The sequence below is a fragment of the Apteryx mantelli genome, chromosome 1 (genome assembly GCF_036417845.1).
Source record: "Apteryx mantelli isolate bAptMan1 chromosome 1, bAptMan1.hap1, whole genome shotgun sequence".
In the NCBI taxonomy this organism is placed as follows: domain Eukaryota; kingdom Metazoa; phylum Chordata; class Aves; order Apterygiformes; family Apterygidae; genus Apteryx; species Apteryx mantelli.
The window spans coordinates 188,965,090-188,981,780 of NC_089978.1; the positions used below are offsets into that span (position 1 = coordinate 188,965,090).

Sequence of the window (16,691 nt, forward strand, 5' to 3'; positions counted from 1 at the left end):
TTGATTTTAATGCAAAATGCCATACAGAAAGCAAGCTGCTCCTGTAGTAAAGGGTAAGAGAGGTAGGAGGAGGGATGCATGCTAGTTGTCTATGTATAATCAGGAATGTGAACAGAAGTTGATTTGTTTGCCTTTCAGTGAATGGAGTATTAAATAAAACTCAGCTGGCCAGCTCAAAATAAAGATGATGCAATTCTTCACATTTATAGCAAGAAGATGAATACTATGACTGATAGGTGTGCATGGACTCAAAAAGCAACTGGACAAATTGATGGAATAGTCAACAGAGGCTTAATACATATGAAGACATCACATCTCTCTCAAAAAGTCAATGAGCTGCAAGCTGTAGCAAGCCAGTAAACTCCATGGAGTAGCACTACATACTTGCTCTGTTCTTGTGCTCTTTCCTCGGCAGCCACTTCTGGCTCATGTCCCAAACACGAGGACCATGCAGCCCTCAGCTCTGGCTCACTACAGCCAGTCTGTTGTGTTCTGCCAGAGCCAATGGTAGAATTATTGCCCTCTGTAAGAGGCTTTCTTAACAGATTTTCTTTGGCTCAGTTTCTAGTGAGTTAAGAAGGTCTTTTTTTCCTTTAGGATTTGCTTTTATCCTGCTGCTACTTTCTAGACTCTCAGCTGAATTAGCAGTACCTCACTTGCTCTTTTTCATTCGTATTTCATAAATTGCTGTAAGTTACAGTTTTCTGGATCCTTAACATGCAAAAGGTTTGGATCTTTCACTTAGGGAGATGCTTCCTACCTCCTTCCCCTCCAAGACAGAATCTACAGCAACAATATTAGGCCTTAAACTCTATCCTTGAGAGCATCTTTAGCCCAAACCTCCACCTTTTCTCTAAGCTCCAGTTTTGTAGAACTAGATTATCCCTTTACACACAAAGAACTTGAATGACTAAAGAAGTTCCTGACTGGTGTCCTGAAAATCTTACTGTAGTAATTACTGCAAAGAGGTATGGATCCTGCAAGGTACAAGCTGCATACTAGAATGGTTTAATGTTTCTGCAAGGAATAAGTGAAGCCCAAGTCAGCAACTCTTAGCCCCAGGCAATAGCTATAGGTGCTAGGAATACCATGTGAAGGCCTTGAAAAAAAATCTCTGGGGAGAAAACCCCACAAACCTTTCCTTCTTGCAACTTGCATTTTTAAAAGAAGCAGTGTTCTAAGGTAACTAGCTAGGTACACTTCACATTTTCATTCCTCACTAGACTGATGATAGCAAGAGAAATTATTGAAAAATCTCAAAGCTTTTACCAAAGTTTCTTTAGCTAAAAGCATCTTTACTCCTTAAAGACAAAACAGCTTTACTACAACCACACACTAAATAGCATTCCTGCAGCATAAGAGTTTTCAAGGATAAACATCTCTTTGACTGTTGATACTGGTAAGAGACTAGAATAAGGTGGATGAATAAAGGAGACATACCCACATGACTTATTAAAGGAAACGGTAGCTACCATGCTTCATTTTCAGTGAGTGAGGAAAGTTCGTGTCACAATTTGGGTGGGGACAGACAGCAGAGGTCCAAGTGACAGCTAAATAGTTCACTATGGCAGAAGAACAGAAATTCACACACGTGCAGCTAAGATTTTCCCAATGCTTAAAACATCACTTCTAGCACATGAACAAACTTACTCTACCATATTAGATGTGAACAGAAATACTTCTTCTTGTTTCAACACTGACTGGGGAGTTACTACAGCAAATGCTTCAGAACAGCAATACGGATGTATGCTAGCTGCAGGGATAGTAAAGAGCAGAGATACTTTAATAAGTCATCTTCAGGATGGACACCTGGAGGAGATGTTTAAAACTAAACCATGACCTTAATACAGGGATTTTATTCTGATTGTTTTAGAACAGCTACGTTCTTTGCAAGGCCACATTCATTTCTGTATAGCTCTATCCCATGCAGTGAGTCTAACCCAATGCTATTGTTGGAAGCACAAGCAACATAAAATGACTGTTTCCAATGCCAAAATTTTATTAACAGAAATAAACATCAGCAACAATAATGCCAGGTTTTGTGTTAACGGCTTTTCCAAATTTGTGCTCAATAAAACTGAAGTTGTACAGGTGGATACCTTTTTTAGATTATTCTATCATTTTAAAAGGCAATACAGAATGATTTAATAGCCAGGTAGAGTTCTAATGATATAAATACAAATGTTAGAAATCACATGCTTTTTACAAAAATGTATACATCCCTGAATGCACTCAGATCAAGTCTCATTTTTCAGTTTCCTTTGTTCTTTGATAATCATGGGTTTCAAACAAGACTATTTTCCTACCCCTAAACTGTCAAGAAAAAAAGCATTCATGAGGTGCAAAAAAGGTTTACATGAAAGTAACATCTATATTTACAAAAGTAGCATTCTCATACCTACTTAGTCCAAAGTATTTGGAATCTTATTATTCACTTTCATTCCCTTTTTAGTCTGCTTTCATCTGTCAAAGTTTCTCTTTTAGAAAACTTTCCATGCTGTTATATAAATAAATACATATATATTTTAAGATAAGCACTTAATTACTTGACTAAGGAGAATGCAGAATTGGTCCTAACAGTATTATACTGGCCCCTACAATGTAAGAAACCATTTGTATTTATAATATACTATATGAAATCTACTGAAGCATAAAAAGAATATTAAAAGTAATTAAGAGTCTTCCTCCTAAACAAGTGAGTTTATGAACAAACATTAAATGGTTTGTCATCATACAGTGTACATTAGAAGAAAACTGTATCTAGTTTTGTATTTGCATTGCAATATAATTATTTTGCTTGTAAAACATCTAAACCAAAGAACAACCTAAAACATGTTTTGCAGCATTTATCTGAATAAAACAAATCCTGCGAAGACTTTTTAAAAAATAAAGTCTGAATCCAGACAGTTGTCACATTCACAAATACTGTCCACTCACATTAATTTGGATTTGCAAGTTAAAATTTTAACCAAAAAAAGTTTGTTTTAAGTGGATACTACTACTGTCTTCTCACAAAAAAGGAATGTGAGTGCCATTTACATCAACTAAATGTTTTTTGTCTCTAGTAAAACAAGGTCTAGTCCATCTGCACAAGAAAGTGATTTGAAGAAAAACAACCCAGCCTCTTATTGTTATATGCTTTTGCAGAAGACATACTTGATACTTGGAGATCTAAGACGAATAGATTCTAATACGGAAATGCATTTAAAAAGCTGTGGAGAAGCTGTACCAGGAATGCAATTCGTTAATCCAAAAAAGGCTCTCAGTTTTCTCATGCTGAGGACCCACTGGCCAAGGATATGTGAAAAAGCTAATTTGTTAATAAAAATAGCCCAATGGTGACAGGCCAACAGCACACCTTACATGCAGACCAGGAAGGTCTGGAAAGCAGACAAGCTGATAATGTCACACTAAATACTAATGAAAGTCTGTATTTGCTGCTGGTCTCTACTCCATTTAGAAAACATTTGTGTATCAGAAGAAACACTTCAAGTTGTTATCTTCTGTAGATGCTGCTGGACCTGCAAAAGAACGGATGGCAATACAAATAACTGATACTGTCACCAAAAGAGCAACGGCTAAAAACAACCCTTCAATGTGAAAGGCTACATACCGTCTTAATGTCTGGCCTCCTATTTTTTTTTTCATTCAGACACTGATTAGCAATTGAATACACTCTGTTAACTGAAGTAGCATCCCAGTCACTCATCTTTTCATCAACATAATCCTCAATAGTTGCTTCCTCGTCTTCAATTTCATCTTTGATACTTAACTACAAGAGAATTTAAATTGCAAGTTTTCAAAATATTAGTGTGGAATATATAATCCTTAGATACTTGTGGATGTTCTTTGTTTTCTTTCTCAACCATTCTTCTAGACAAAGAATGACAATTCTTTGTGAAACAGCATTAGAATTAGAGCAATATTATCTGCAAAAACAGCCTCCGAGACTATAAATGGACTATACATATTTACTATATATATATGTATTATTTAATTTAATAGCATTATTTCTCAGTTTACACAAAATTGTAAAGCAATTTTCTTTAAACTGCATCACATGGTCATAATTTTCACCCAGTTCAAGGCTCAACAGTTTTAGTATTGTGTCTTTTTATTAAAAAAAAAAGTGTGCCCAACCAAGTATCTATGTTTACTTAAAAATCCACAAATATGCAAGCTTAAGTGTGAATGACTCCTTCCTTTTTGTGTGGACTTTGTAAAGCCCTTTTTCTGGAAACTAATGCTTTCCGTCACCACAGAACTATTTACTGCAGTGAGGAACTGATCAGGCTAATGCAGCTTCCCCAAAACAGATCCTGCGTTCTTCTCCATCTTTATTTTGAGGCTTCAGTTTCTAACTGGCTGCTATGGCTATTCTAAGCAGGCTCCTGGTCTGAACTGAATTTTCAAATCCGATATGTTAGTCTGAAGCTCTCCAGCTTCCACATACTTGAAATGCAGTATCTGTAATTGCAAATACTGTTTGAGGAACACCTCAGAGAAGTCAGTATAGCAAAGGAAGTGAGAAATGCCAGCTGGCAAGTAGAGGCAGGCCTTCTGCCTTTCCCTGTGCATCAGTCTGAAATTGCTTAACTAACATTCAATTACCCCAAAATGATCAAAGCTAAAGATGCCATATCATCTGCGTAGGGCTCTTCCTTGCCTTGACAATTCCCTACATTTTCCCAAAAGTACATTACAAAGATAAACTGTCCCAATCAAATCATACTTTATACTGCTTTTAATCCTATACATCTGAAAAAGCCTGCTTAAATAATATAACACTCAGGACTGAATTTAGACAGGGACGGAGTTTTTCACGGGCATTACAGAGCTAAATAGGATGAAGTATTACATCACTCCAGAAGATACAGCTTAGAGGAAAAAAAGTGTTATTAATAGTATACAGGTATTCTCAAACCGGTGGAAGAACATGATCTACTGTCCCACACCATGGATCAAAAAAATCCAAAACTCAATGCTATTTCACACTTACTAAATAACTAAGCCTTTTATAAAAACTATTCCAGGAAAATTTGGATTAAGTGATTAGGAATTAAAATTTAAACTAAACGAAAAACTAAACAAAAAGGAAGCTTTCAAGATTTTTAACTCAAAAGAGTAAGATCCGAGACATTAGTTTCCTAATTAGTAGGCTGAATTACTAATTGAAAAGTAATTACAAAAAGAAAGAAAAAAGAACAACCACCACCTTACATCCCAAACTTCCCTAAGGTATTTGCAAAACAAGGTATTTGCAAATTATTAGTAAAGTTGAAAAAGATTAGAACTGATATAGGAATGGCAAGAAACAAAGAACCAACTGAGATGAATATTTTAAAAGTATTCTGGTGAGAGAGGAACTGTAAGGTATATGGGTAAAACAGGAATACAATGACAAAGCTTAATATCACAGGGAGAGACAGTATCAAAACAGGGAGAATCAGAATATCATATTAGAAAGATGAACTTGATGAGTGGAACAGCAGAAATGAAATTAAATGTAGTAGTACAAAGTATACAGTCATGCATTTTTGGAATTAGTAAAAAGAACCTTTATTATAAATTGCAAGCAGTTGAGCTTCAAGAGACAGGATATTGAAAAACACCATAATTTATTAGCTGATTACAAGACACAATATGCCAAGAACAAAAGGTGCCTGTGAAAAAAGGCAAACGTATATATAAGGCAGGTTATTCCCAATAGGAATGAATACTTCCAATAAGGAAGCATTGGAGTCAAGATATCAACATAAATAGTCTTGTCATCACATTGAAGAGATACAGACTGGAAGAGTTATAAAGAAGCTCCAGAATTAGAATAATCAGAAAGACAGATAATCCTGCAGGATAATACCTAACCAAAAACAAATGACAGAAATCTGGCTTGCAGGGAATAGCAAAATCTGCAGAAAGAGAGGTTTCTCTATAAAACAAACACCAAAGACTGAACAGTCTTCTACCAGTGAAGAAATAAAAGTTTCTGCTGATTTCTAAAACAAATACTGATACAAGACCTGTTTTAAGTAAGTACACCTTCTTGCTAACTGAATTGTCTCAGAACTTGTTGACTGCCTATGATTTCATATAAAGGAATCTGTGGGGGAGTGGGGGTGTAGTAAAAAGTAAATACCAGTAATTGTGGCTCCCGGTTTTCATCTACTGGTGGAAGACCTGTTATTATTTCTAGTAAGACCTAGAAGAGAAACAGAAGAGAAGAAAAAGTATACAATAATCCTTACCCTATATAGCATTTGAAAAAAGGAGCATGATCCTCAGTCTTTGGAGAAAGACAGATTCTGTGAGAATGTGTTCCAAAGACAGTGCTCTCTATACAATTGATTTTTTTTGCCGTTGTTCCTACCTTTATTTTCATTATCACTTATTAGCAGTGTGGTCTGGGAATTTCAAAGCAAGTTTTTCCTTGCCCTACATTGTGTTGCTTCAAAGCAAGATGGAAGGATTTCCCAGGTATTCAGATATACTACCTGCCCTACTTCCCCTAGAAACAAAATGCCATGAAGAAGAGGGTCAGTGTCAGTTAAGGTCTTGGATCTACTCAGAATGGGTTCATTGTTCTCCTAAATATTAAGGAGATGTCTTTTTTGATTGCATAAGCACTGTGCTCAGCTTTAAGGCAAATCCCACATGGACAGCATCCATCTGCTGATGTAATATAATCAAAACACTCAATTTTGGATCATCATTCTCCTAAAAAAAGTTTTCAACCTGAGTTACATTTATGTGTAATACTGTTCAAAAAGAAACAATGTTCCATATTACTTCAAACTACACTTAGCTAAAACTTAGCATGTTATTTTACCCTAGTCTTTCATACACAAATTCATACTTCACCAGAATGGTAGTAAGTCCTAGCAGATACAAAGTCAAGTTTTAATTGACATATTCAAATGCTTTAAAAGCCAATCAAAAAAAGTTTAGAAATGCTATCCTAAGAGCACATTATGGGAGGAAGGGAGGGGAGGAAGGGGAGGAAGGTGTGCAAAATGAAAATGATAGATCAGAGTGGCTTGTTTAATTTCAGATATTCTTGATTTTGTATGTTTTTATCATTTACAAAATGAAGTCATATACTGTTTCCCACATTCTACTTACTACTCCAAAACTGAAGATATCAGACTTAGGTGTTATTTCACCCCGCAGAGCTTCAGGTGCCATATAGGCTGCGGTTCCAACAATTCTGTCAGTCATGATGGTTCGTGTGAATGTTACAGATGCTCTTGCAAGTCCAAAGTCAGAAATTTTGGGCATGTAAGTATCAGTTAATAAGATATTTGCACTGAGAAGGGAAGAAAACAAACAAAAAGTTGTTCTCCAAAACAGTACAGTAACTAGGTTTTCTAACAGACTAACAGTTCTTTAGCAATCAAATGCAAAGTGTTACTTTGATTATTTCTTGAAATTTAAGATACTTTTTTGCACAACAAGAAATACAAGAACCAACTTTGTTGGAAATTGCTCAATTTCAAAATAAATTGCTCTAAATAAATCAAATACTGTCTGCCTGGAAGACAGATTCACACACAGTTTTTCTTGTGCATGTAAAAAAAAACCCAAACAAAATATACAAATACAAAGAATTCTTATAAAATGCCAGTTATGCAACCCCTATGTTTTGGATTTGAATACTCTTCCTTTAAGAAGGATAATATACAATATTTTGTTTTGATAAACTGGTATTGGATCACAACAGAATTTTTACCTGTCTAAATCTTTACCCAGAACCAATAAAAGCAGGTTTTGTACCTATTATCCTGTACAAAGTCAACCGTTACAAGTTCACATACCAAATGAATACTCTTATTCCTCACTTGAAAGAGAAAGAGAATACATATTAAGGCTGGAATAATTTTATTTGCTGCGTTTCCACTTCATCTACAGTTTTTGCTGCTCTCAGAAAACCTGAAGAATTGGGCTCACGTAAAAGAAGGTATATGTTTATAAAATACTGAAATGTGATGAATTACAACCTAAATCCTACTACTGTTTTTAACTTGAAGCCCTGGGAACCATATTAAAATCACTTGACTTAAAACTTATGTGATCTTTGTCATTTTCTGACCCTTTTACTGGAACCATAAGCAAACCACATAGCCAACTACAACATGCAATGCTTATTACAAACTTTTATTCCTAGCTTCTCCTTCCTGTTCACCAAACCTTTTAAACAAAATTAGCACAGCTGTAAGTTATGAAAAGATCTATTAGAACTGCTGTAAAAAGTGTTAAATATATGATCATTGCAAAAGGCCAAACACTAATCAAGGAACTATCCACCAACTGGTCTCATATTTCAAGCTCAACTCCTACAGGAAACTGGTACATCATCATAACTCAGAAATCTTAGCTTTTCAACTTGAAGAGACGAGCCCAAAAGAGAGCTCACATTTTGATACACCACAAAGAGCACAACAGAAGCAAGTTTTACTGCAATTGTTAGGCTTTCAAAGATAAATCAACTATCTCCTGGGTATAAACAAGCAAAAAATTATGGACAATTCTGAAAACACCAATTCAGTCATTTCTGAAAATGAAATGTCTCTAACCTCCACAACAGCTGTTCTAGTGCCAGCATGGTTACCAATTGTCTCTACATGTCATATGTAGAGACAAACGAAGAATGAAGTAAACCTACTTAGATGTTTCTTCATCTAAGTTTTCCACAGGAGTGGCAGCACTGTGAATAGTACTGGTCATACATACTCACTGAACTTTCACAGTGCAAGAGGCTGCAAAACAGAATCCAAGCAAAAGAAGAAAAAAAAGCAATATTGTAATATGATCAACTCACAGCAGTTAGAAGGGTAAATAGTGTAAGGTAAAAAAGACTTTCCTTCCAGTCAGTTGTCCAGAGGCTTAAGCAGGAAAGGAAGAAGAAGAAACACGAACTCTCAAAGCAGCAAGCACATTTTACGAGACCTGAAGCAAAAATCATCTTGTCTTTCCTGACGTGCTGGAACATCACAAAACCTAAGTGATATAGATATTTAGTGGAGTTCCAGAAGCCAGAAAGCTATTTAAATATTCATTCATAACATCAAATCAGTCGGTTATGCTCCTTCTTAACCTACAGGAGAAATATGGCATCTGAGCACTTCTTTAAACCTTTGGACTGATTTGATATTTCAAAAAGAATCAAACTGCTACTGGGGTGGGGGTGGAGGGAGGGAGAAGAGGAGACATACAAAACAAACAAACAAACTAACTAACCCTTGTTCTGAGCTCTGATATCCCTAGAAACATTTCTGTTGCAACAAACAAGTGAACATACAGTAATCCTGAAGAGTCCTGAACTTCATAAACCTGACTCAAGTCAGTTTAATGTCTTTATAATAAATAATAGTAAATCAAGGAGACATTCAGAAGAAATGTTCTAGCAAAAGAAAAAAAACAAGATGGATTTTTAAGTTAAAAATTCCCCATTAATAAAGTCACAATGTTCTCTAGCAGGAGCTTTTCTGTTAGAAGCAGCTGCAAAAGAACAGAATTTCAGGGTGTCCTCACAGTCCTCAAGTAACTATTTGATAGTGGCAGGTCACAACAACTTCATAATTATCTTTAGAACTGTGTATTGGTGATGTCCTTGGGGCACAGGCAAGATTATGATGATGGGCGTCACTTGCAGAAGAGATTGTGCCCTTGGCTGAAGTAGTGATTATTTCAGTCTGTTTTCTCTAAAATGACTTTACCAGAAAAAATTGTACAGGGATAGTCAGCAGCTGTTACCTTTTAATATCTCGGTGAATATGATTATTTTCATGCAAAAAGTTGATGCCATTTGCTGTACCTTGAGCAATTTTATATCTTGTATTCCAAGGAATTGGTGGAGTGCCATCCTTTAATGAGAGGGGAGAAGGGGAAGTACAAAGGTGAAAAATTTATATATATTATATGTATATGTATTTGATATGTAAAAGCACATTAGGCCAGACTTTGAGGCAATTAAAGATGTAGGCAGATAGCTGCCTGCTTTTCAAAAGTCTATTCTGTTCAGAAATAAAGACACCTTGATAACAACTGAAACTTAGTGAAAAATACAAACCAGGACATTCAGCACTCACATAACTTCTGATACCTTCTGGATATCAAAACAGAAAATATTGTGGTTCACTGAACGAACCAGTGGCTGTAAAAAACTGGTTTCAACAATTCAAGAAAAAAAGGTTTAACTCATCTTGAGGAAAAAAAAAAAAAAAACAAAAAGATTGCGGACAGTTTTTGTTTTAAAAACAGATGATATTGAAAACAGAAGCCAAGAGAGTATCAGTTACAACACTGTTATATCTTTCCTCATTCCACTTGTCGCCAATTAATGTCAGTTATAAATTGACATACCTCTTGAATTTTAAACACCTGTAGTCATTTCCTCAGTGCTGAGGGAACATCTCAGCATCAAAAAAACAACTGCATATCTCAAGTCAAGATCTAATATCAAGAAATAGGTTTTGGACCTCAAGCACTTCAGCAGAGGCAATATGTAATCAATAAGCCCCGGCATTTTCTTGACTTCCTAAATAGCTTATGAACAAAAAATTAGGACTTGCCTTTTTTTTTTTTTTTTTTTTTTTAATTAAAACAAACTAATTTGGACAGTCCTTTGTCTTCCTTGCACAGTTTAACTCTTGCCTGCTATCTTTTGCTGCTTTCAGTAAGTCATGTAAAAGACTAACAGTATACATTTCTTAATCTATCCAGGCAAAAATACATGAAGTATTTGTGCTGCCTTACAGAAGAAATCTCTTCAGCTGAAAATGAAAGGTTTCTGAGTATTTTTTCAGCCTGATCAGTTCCCTAATCCATCTCTCTCTGCAACTTCTACTTGTGCCAGGGTAAGAGGTAGATCAGCACAGAAAAAGGCAAAAACACATTTTTGGGGGGCGTATGGTGTGCAAGTAGCACCAGTCCAAAATGTTCATCAGATTACAACCTCATAAATTTCACTTACTTAGTATAAAACATTTTCTGAATTCCTTCAACAGGCTAACATGGACACTCATCTACTAGGTTAAGTCTGGCTTACTGTTGGTATCACTGTGCCAAGTGACAGTTTGTCCCCCATACACTGAGTTGCCTCTATCAAAACAAAGGCAATTTATTACTTAAAGGCCAAGGCTAAAAAATACATCATTTGATTAAATCAAAAGAAAATATTTTACTTACACAAAATACTATCACAAAAGAAGTATTTCACATTTGTTTAGTGTTTAGTCATTTAGGCACTACAGAAACAAATATACAGACTCTGATCATCATGTTATAACTGGTATCACAAGGGCAGTGAAAAGAAAGCACATTTTTGCTGCAGAACCTCAAGAGCTAGCAGAGAACAAGCCAATGCCAGAACCGGGAACAATATACTGCAGCACCCATTGCTCCGCACCATACAGGCAGAGTAAGACCAAGTTCCAGTATCGCTTCCAGTACTGGTACACCATATTATATAGTTAGCCTGCTTTGACTAAGTAACATTGGGTCTCAAACATTTGTATAGAATAATAAATATTAATATTTTATATAAATATAAAATGCTATTGGAAGAAAACCTTTTATCATATTGGTCTTCCTTCTAGAATACAGAAGTTAAACCTTGTTTGGCTACTATAGTTGATTACTTTTTCCACAGATAATTACATAGATATCTTTACCCTAACAAAACAAGATGTCCAGAAACTAGAAAAGATTTTACTTACCAGACAAGCCAGTCTGTCCAGCAATGAACCATTGGGCATGTATTCATAAACCAAACATGGCTGAGCGCCATCACTTGAGAAACCCAGCAGTTCTACTAGATTCTCATGCTGACACCTATGGCAACAAAACCTCTCATCAAATATGCTGTGCAACACTCCCAGCATTTGAGGAAAAGCAAAGCACAAGGAACTTGAACCCCAAGTTCCAAGTTGCAGCCCTGCTGCATACAGTTACCAACCAGGTATTTGCACAGGTGCATTAACATGAACAAAATACAATCACACTTTATATGAAACATTCTCACTTAGTATGAAAATTTTAACCTATGCCAGAAAGACAAAAATAAGAAACCATGCTAGTAAACATGCTAAATCTGCCAACTTAGATTCCCAGAAAAAGCTATAATGACGTTGTATGACACTGTACTCACTTTGCCATCATTTTTATTTCTTGATCAAATTGCTGTTTCAAATCTTGAACACTAACATCAACCACCTACAAAAAAAAAAAAAAAGATTTGACATGAATATTGCCAGCCATATTAAAATGCAAGATTGTTCATCAAAAAAAAAAAAAAATCTGAATTGTAAGCCTTACTTTCAATTAGTTAAATATAACAGCTACTTAATTGCTTACCATAGTTTTTACTGAACTCATTGGACAAATTGATCCAGTGTCAGCGGAGTCACTAACTTAGTGGGTTTTTTAATTGCTGTTACTTACTAATAGCACTTACTAGTTACAAAAAGTAATCATTCACACAAAACATCTACTACGAAGACTAAACTCCTATGACAATATATATCCAGCTTGTGAATCACTCATCTGAATGTATCAACGAGGACATAAGTGGGAAATCTCCCTAGTGCCACTTCCCACCTGCCATTTCTTGTGCATTGGCGGGGGGGAGGGCTGTGCTGGGGAAGCATTTTGCTCTTCCAGATGACTGCCTGGGCCACACAAAGGAGAACTACAGAGCGGGCAACACTTCATCTTCGGTGACTGTGCCAGCTCACACTATTCATGGAACTACAGCACAAGGTTCTCAATCTAACTAAAGTTTAAAATGGTGACACTTTTTGAAGTGTAGCATTCAACACCTTCCATAGATAAACAAGTCTATACTATAAGGCATGCACTCCTTAAAAATAAATAAAAAAAAAAGGTATACATCCAGGACAACTCACAGCAGCAAGTTTCTTGACAGCCACGTTTCTGCCATTGATGTAGCCTTTGAACACAACTCCAAAGCCACCTTCTCCCAGTTTATTACCTCCAGCTGATTCTGGTCGTGTATCAAAATTATTTGTAACACTTTCCAAGTCATGAAACCAAAAACTGTGGAGATCTAAAAGACATATTTACCATTTACCACAGAAGTATGTTTTCATCTTTTGGAACAACTGCATCAAACAGATTCTCCCTCTGCTTCAGTTCTATTAAACCAAAAATTTGTCACCACACAAACACTGACACAGTGGAGCCTCACTTCCAGATTCATAACGAAGGTATCAGAGAAAATGAAAAGTAGATAAATTACATTTAGCTAGGAGAAATCATCTTCACAACTAGCTGTGTAGCAGCCTTCTGATTGTAATTTTCTGTCATTTGAGGTAACTGAAATTTAATATGCAGCCAATCACAGGGACAGCCACACTGGGTCAAATGTAAAAATATATCTAGCTCTTATTGTGTTTATGGCTGCAACCAAAAAGTGGAGCTCTAGGAAGGTAAGAATAGACCAAGCATATACTTTCCTAGAATGCTTTCCTAACCTCCAACCATTTGATCCAAGCACTTTTAAGTCAAAAATGATGCTTCTCTATTTAGCAGACTATGGAGGAGGAATCCATCAGAAGCTTGCCCACCTCCATCATGAGTTCATATAGCCTTTTAGCAACCACAGAGTACTTTGGCGTGAAATAAATTCCATGAAGAATCACCTCTCCCCCCTTTCCTTTTTTTTTTTTTGTTTTTTGTTTTGTTTTGAATCTGCTACCTGCAAGCTTAATTTGACATTGCCTAATTCCTGTATCACAGTAGACGGTGAATGGTCTATTTCTATTCACCACTCTATGCTTGTAATGGTATTAGAAGGTTCTGGAGTTAGCATCTCCCTTCAGTCATCTTTTCTCCAGGCTTCTTAGTCACTCCTCATACGTAAGATACAGTTTTAAAGCACTTGATGCTATACAGTCCACAAAATCAGTACTGAAAAAAGGCAACAGGATTGTGTGCAGCACAAAATAAACTACATTTTAATTAATACTCAAGTATTTCATCACAGTAGCCTTCTTAGTGGCAAGGTACACCTTACTTTCTGATCTCTATTACCACTGGCCACATTCGTAGTCACACAGAACAACATGAACAAAAACAAGATGCTCTATACATGGATGCACAGTGATAGCAAAATACTTGTTGCTCTAATACATTCTTATTATTTATTTCACATGGGGTTAAGGATAGGTCAGCAAAAGAGACTGTACTTTAATTTTACAAAACTCTATGCCTACCTGTGTTACTAGACTGTGAGCTGCTATTCTCTTGACTTAAGTAGGAAGGAGCTGAAAGTTGCTTCTCAGTATCCTGAGCTAAAACCGGCATTACAGATGCCACTTGTTTTTCCTGTACAGGCAGTTGTTTCTCATGTATAGGCAAGGTTTCCTGTGAAGAAAGAGGTAATGTAACTTCTTCTGCCATCCTTACAGCTTCTGAAAATGGAATTTTAAAAAGCGTTAACTATATTAGGAATCAAAAAAAACAAAACAAAACAACCAAACATAACATTAATGCCAACGTTTATTCAGATTAGGAAACATATAAGCTTCATGAAATGTTATATTCTGCATGCATGTGTAAATTGTAGAACTCTATTTAAACTTGGAACACACTAAGCAATTTCTATAAAACTGTTATTAAATTTATTATACATAATGGAAAATATAGCCACTTTGGTTATTTTGAGCTAATACTTTCTGATTTTCAAGTTACTATGAAGCTGTTTAGCATCTTAGAAAACTGAAAACACAGTATACACAAAGTATACATGGGTAGCACTAACCTGGAAGCAAAAGGCTTGCTGGTGCTAGGAACTGATTCCTAATCAGCAGATCCACAAGATCACCAACTGTACAGTTCGTTGTTCCCCAGTCATAGAGTAATTCACAGGTGGGGCTCTTTCCCATTTGTACAAATGCCTCAAATCTCCTGAAAGAATAAATTAAAACATACTTTTTTAAAAAGTGACCTGGAGAAACAAAGTAGGAAAAGAGATTAATGGCAAATGAAAAGAAACTTAAAAAATGAGAATGTACTGAATTGTACAGTACAAATATTCGCAGACTTTCAGAAAATGCAGGTAAAAAAACAGAGATTTAAACTCGGGTAAAATATGCATCAACTTTTGGCTTCATCATCAACATTGATATGGCTTCAACATTTTGTCTAGAACACAGTACATCTGCATATGGGACTAACATATGACAGAGCACAAGTGTAAGAGCAAATAGAAAATGTTTGTTTTTCTCCTCTTTGGCCTTCACACTTCATTTTGAACAGTTAAAGACAAGAATTAAGAAGAAATTGAGATCTCTTATTCTGATGGATTCATTATTATTCTAGAAATGATATAAAACGAAAGCAAATGAAAACCAAATGCTAAGATCACAAGAAAGGCTGTAAATCCAAGACAATACATAGTTGAAGTCACATAACCTTTAAAACAGCTTGAAGATTCAACAGTCTTCAAGCATCAAGAAGTTAATAAAATGCTGCCATATTATGTTTCAATTACACATTAATTTCTGGCCTCAGGCTCCCCATATTTCTGAGAGAATATATATATATATATTTTTTTTTTTTGGAAAAAGTGTCTTGTGAGGATCAGAAGTTATGGCCCAGTTATCTGTCTTTGCTGTTCTTGTCTAGAAGCGCACAGTGAAATCAGTGTCTTTAAGCCACTGGTACAGAAAGTTACCCAGTCAATGCTCTATTACTAAAAATATTTATTTCCAGGGCTCTAATTAATTCTAATTTCCTTGGCCAATTTTATCTGGCTATGGCTTGTCTGAAAACTGAACTACAGCACAATAAGAATTAATTATCTTGAGCTCCCTAAGGAAACAGTGCTGTAAGGTCAGCCTTAAAAGTACTTACAGGCAAACAAATGGCAAGAAGTTATAATAAGAAGACAGTGATATTTACATTAAACAGTTAATAAGTAAGGTTACATTACATGACTTCCACATAAGACCTTATATGCATTTGGTTGTATCTGCTTTCGCCAGAAGGGTTGGTTATATCTCCGGCCAACTTCTTCCAACCTTCTTGCGGATCGATGAAATCTGCCAGCCGCCTCATCAGTCCATAGCTAAGGCAACGAACGTACGTTGAGGTCGTTACCGACTTGCTCATCTTCCGGCCCTGAGAAACACAGTGAATCTCTTCAGTAACGGGATCGTTTGGGCTTGTGTTACCAGCGAAGAAAGTTTAAGATTTTTTACTGGACGGGCTCAGCCAAAACAACCGCCAGCCGCTAAGCCGGGCCCTAGCCCTGCCCTTGGCCTGGGGCGGGAGGGGGGAGGGGAAGGGACGGGGGGGCCGTCCCGGGCCGTAACGGCCCCCCGTCCCTTCCCCTCCCCCCTCCCGCCCCGAGACCAACGGCTGGGCCCGACTCCCCTCCTCCCCCCGCGGCACCGGGCCCTGCGCGTCGCAACATGGCGCCCCCCGCCCGAAGCACCTCGACTCTCGCCGCCTCGGAGCCTCGGTGCCCCCGGCCCCGCGCCCCCGCCCTCAACTTCAGACCTTCCCGATGCACCGCTTCCCTCTAAGAGGGAGTGACGCAATCGCTGACGTCACCAACCTCCCCGCGACACCCGCGACGGAGAACGGCTGCTCCGTGAGGAGAAACCGAAAGTGCCCCTCCTCCTCCCCCAGCGCGGCTTTCCTATAGGCTGCCAGGCGCGCGGCCCGCC

The 16,691-nt window shown here is 36.9% G+C and overlaps 1 protein-coding gene across 5 annotated transcripts; it reads right to left on the minus strand.

Moving 5' to 3' along the window:
- Positions 1-1,975: 1,975 nt before the first annotated feature.
- IRAK4 (interleukin 1 receptor associated kinase 4) lies at positions 1,976-16,631 on the minus strand. Of its 5 annotated transcripts, none has more exons than XM_067314441.1 (12): positions 16,580-16,631; positions 15,953-16,140; positions 14,780-14,925; positions 14,232-14,429; positions 12,903-13,063; positions 12,146-12,210; positions 11,715-11,829; positions 9,751-9,860; positions 7,120-7,303; positions 6,137-6,199; positions 3,614-3,772; positions 1,976-3,521 (listed from the first exon to the last, which is right to left on the minus strand). In XM_067314441.1, exons 2-12 carry the CDS (start codon positions 16,129-16,131, stop codon positions 3,489-3,491), a joined length of 1,413 nt encoding a protein of 470 aa, XP_067170542.1. In that variant the 5' UTR covers positions 16,132-16,140; positions 16,580-16,631; the 3' UTR covers positions 1,976-3,488. The 5 variants fall into 5 exon arrangements, with proteins under 5 accessions (XP_067170542.1, XP_067170537.1, XP_067170551.1 ...); XM_067314436.1 differs by lacking the exon at positions 16,580-16,631 and adding an exon at positions 16,457-16,542; XM_067314450.1 differs by lacking the exon at positions 16,580-16,631 and adding an exon at positions 16,457-16,538 and having other exon boundaries at positions 15,971-16,140.
- Positions 16,632-16,691: the final 60 nt, after the last annotated feature.